The sequence below is a fragment of the Morone saxatilis genome, unplaced genomic scaffold (assembly GCF_004916995.1).
Source record: "Morone saxatilis isolate NCDOM2014 unplaced genomic scaffold, NCSU_SB_2.0 Contig21, whole genome shotgun sequence".
NCBI lineage: Eukaryota > Metazoa > Chordata > Actinopteri > Moronidae > Morone > Morone saxatilis.
In genome coordinates, this window is record NW_023339774.1 from 107,961 (window position 1) to 111,658 (window position 3,698).

The 3,698-nt window shown below is 38.8% G+C and overlaps 2 protein-coding genes across 2 annotated transcripts in view; one reads left to right on the forward strand and one right to left on the reverse strand.

Moving 5' to 3' along the window:
• pam (peptidylglycine alpha-amidating monooxygenase) overlaps positions 1–2,932 on the reverse strand; it is a gene marked incomplete at its 3' end in the record, with an annotated part of 30,208 nt that extends 27,276 nt beyond the window's left edge. The window contains 4 exon segments of the mRNA XM_035667347.1: positions 223–353; positions 437–588; positions 1,895–2,019; positions 2,856–2,932. Coding sequence (XP_035523240.1) covers positions 223–317 — 95 coding nt within the window.
• Positions 2,933–3,112: 180 nt separating this feature from the next.
• Positions 3,113–3,698, forward strand: part of pomk (protein O-mannose kinase) — a gene marked incomplete at its 3' end in the record, with an annotated part of 3,776 nt that continues 3,190 nt past the window's right edge. The window contains 1 exon segment of the mRNA XM_035668576.1: positions 3,113–3,270.

Consider the following 3,698-nt stretch of genomic DNA (forward strand, 5'->3'; position numbering starts at 1 on the left):
TATTATTATTATTATTATGTATGTATTATGTCTGCCCCGGTAATTATCGTGCAGCCCTAGTTAAAAGGCTTTCTGAAAATTTAATTACGATATGAACCTGAAAATTAGCAAAATATAGCCAATTTAAACAAAAGGATTGATTAAGATGCAAGAGAGAAATTATATTTCTAAACAGCTTAACAACTAAAACTTTGCAATTTTAGATCTACTTTTTTTTTTTACCTTTTGAACCCATACAGAGGGTTTTGTTTTCCCAGGCAGTGGCTGTGGCAGATGAATGCAAGCCCCATTACACAGAACAGAGGGACTCTCATCATGCATGTGGTTATCACCGTGTGTTGTTGTAGTTTGGCCTGCAAATGTGAAACAGAGGTGGTCAGCAATATGCTGTGGGTAAAGAGGTATGGTAAACTGCATGAGAGATCACCTGTAGCACCTGTTGTCCTTGTTCAGCTTGGTTGAGGAATCGGTATAGAGGAGGTGAAGGTAGTATCCCTACTGGACCTCACTCCTTCAGAACTGCAATTTATGCCTTGACAGGTCCTCCCCGTGGGTAAGATTGCTCAAAAGTATGCCTGGAGCAACAATCTGAAAAAAGCACGAGTGTTAACCGACTGCCAAGGTGATGTAACACCAAACCCAGCACAGACAGTAGCACAGCAGGCTCAAACAATGCATTTTATTTATTTTGTAGGGATGGGAACTGATAGTATTGAACCAACATTATTATTGACTCTGCTTATCAGTACGATTCTTTGTTGATTCCCTTATTCTTATTGATTCCTGATCAATTTTGTCTGTCAGACTGCCAGAAAAACATGGCAGCATTGATAAAAGGTATTAATAATCTCAGCAGCGTACGATTCTGATGGATCGTGAAATTTGAATTGGTTCTCAACTGGAACTGTTTCTTAATTACCATCCCTATTTACATACATCACGATAGTCTAAGTTACATTGTTATATTAACACTAAGAAAGCAAATATCACACTGCAACCTTTTCAAGAAGGTTGCTGCACAAATGAAAGAAGGAGGCTGTGTCTACCAGTGTAAAACGTATCTACTTTTACTGCAGCTGCTCATGCTGTTCCACATTTACCACAGGAACAAACTGACTGCAGTTTGAAAAGGCGAAAAATTCCTCTGTAGGAGACACATATGGTTTACTGGTACCATGTTGGTTTCGGTGGATTCAATATGCTATGTCATTAAAATTACACAATTCAATTCTGCTAGCTCCCTCCCTCTCAACAAATTTAGAAAATGCAATGCAAATTATATTCAGACGTAAGTATACACAGTTTTTCTGGCATGGACCCTTTGTTTTAGTTTTTTTGTTAAGTTGAAATTTTTTTGTTGAAGTTGAAACCGAACTATTTGCCTGATTTTCAGGTAGCCTAATAGAAGCTGTCAATCAAAGAAGATTGCTGTGGGTGTGATCGTGTTGAAAATGACCCTTGGGTTACGCCCCAAAATTGTCAAAAGGTCGGGTCGGTTCACACAAGTAGAAGTCAACTCAAAGGGCTGACTAATACCTGTGAACTTTCCATTCATTGTCTATGTAAGCAGCCGTGCAATGTATTTTGGTAGCGCCACGGTACGTTTTAAGAGAAACTACAGTGCCGGCAAAAACACTAAAGCCCCTATCAGTAGAAACCATTAGGCCCAACAAATAAAGTCAGAACTGTTTGTCTTGCTTTATTGTGATGAATAACTAAATAGCCAATAATGGTCAGAGGTCACCAATTGTGTGAGGAGTAGGAGAAAAGAAATATCATTAGTAGTGTAAGTAATTAAAGTTGGCAGGGAGTGATACGTAAGTAACAATATTACTTTTGAAAAGAGTAATGAATAATGTTTAAGGTAACTAGCCCAACACTACTCTCTACCCACCTTGATGCTTCCAGGTTTGCATTGTGCAAGCTACTGTGTGCCACATTTACCTTGAAACCCACAGGATGCTTATAAATGGCAAAGGAATAATAATTGAGACGTTGAGCTTGCTTGGTGACTCATTGCTGTTCACAGAGTAAGGTGGAAGAAGAGGGAGAGGAGGGGTGTGAATGGGCAGTGCTGTGTTGACATCACAGCCCTCTGTGGAGGAAACTATGGAAACAGGGCTCATCCCACTCATGGACCACAGCACGTATTCAACCAGAAAACAAATTAGGGTTTAAGATTTAACATTTACACATTTATGTACGTATACAGCCACCTAAACCCTAATATATAACCGCTTTCTTGTTCCAGCATTATGGTAGACACGGCTGTTTCATTTTCGAAATAACCGCTGGCCAATGTCAATAACAGCAGAGATGTAACGTTAGCAAATACTGGGATGAGTTAGAAAATAAACATCTGCAGAGGTTTGGGTGGAAATAAACGTAAACGTAAACACAATATACTTAATTTCATGTTCAAAATAAATGATGCATTTTTAATTTTTTTTATCACGCATAGACACCATTACGAATAAACAGATGTCACGCCTGAACTTAACAGGAAGCGAAGAAAAAAAGCCATCTTTGCACTTAAGTTAGCTATTAGGGGTATAAACATAGCAGACCCCTTTATCTAAGCAAGCTAACTGTAAAGATAAAAAGCAGCTGCAGTTTCGTTGTAACTTAGTCATTCCTTAAGTAGCTAAGGAGGGTAATTGTTTGTACATGAGCTAACATTAGCTATCTTGTGCGTTGGTGTGTGTTTTTACAGGTTAATCGAATTAGAGCTGTGGTCAGTTTGACAGAGGGTGTCTGACGGGTAGCTTACCTTAGCCTGCGACTTAGCTCGACGGGACAGTTTAAAGAAATGTCCTTTGCAGTTTGATAAAAAAAAATAATAATGGTAACATTACCTGCTCGCTCCTGTTAGACGTCTTTCAGTCGACTGTATTGGCGTGAAAACCTGTGGTGTACCATTGGTAAGAATCAGTAACAACCACACTTCCACTTTTTTTCAGAATAAAGTCTTCATCTTTACAAACTGTAAGGTTTGTGGGTTATTCAGAGGTCTGGAAGTGGGCGGTGATATTAATGTAAATATTCTCACAAATGGGGATGATACTGTGGCGCTTTTACTAAGTCAATAATTGAGTTGTGTAAATATGATGCTTTTATTTTGTAACTCTTACAGGAAGTTTTTCTTCTGGATCCGACTGGTGGAGTTCGTGCCATATGACATGTTCTATGCTATATCTTACTAGCAGTAGACAGGTTGTTATTGTGTCTGCTGAATTGTGACAAACACCATGTGAACCCGTGTTGCGGCAGGTATGTTAGTAAATTACACTAAATAATGATAACGTAGTTATTTCTCTGTGTTGTTGTAACGTTACATCGACTGGGGGTTAGCCTGCTATGCCTGCCTGTCTTTAACATAGAGTTACAGAACTGGTCGTAAAACGTCAGACGCATCTTATCCACAACCGTCATACTACGTATAGTTCTACATAAGTGTGTGTTCTCTTTCATTATGCCTTTCAGACATCTGTGGTAGTTCTATTGTGTAGTACTATTCATGCAGCCGCTGTAAACATTCGGGGCTTAAAGGGACATTTCACCCGTGGAAACATTAATATTTATTGAAATTGGGTTATATATGTAGTCGAAATGTAACATAAATTTTGAATTTGGTGCCTATTTGACCGAGAAAAGAGTGTTTGTAGTCTCACCCCCTCTACAAAGATATGAGACTTCCT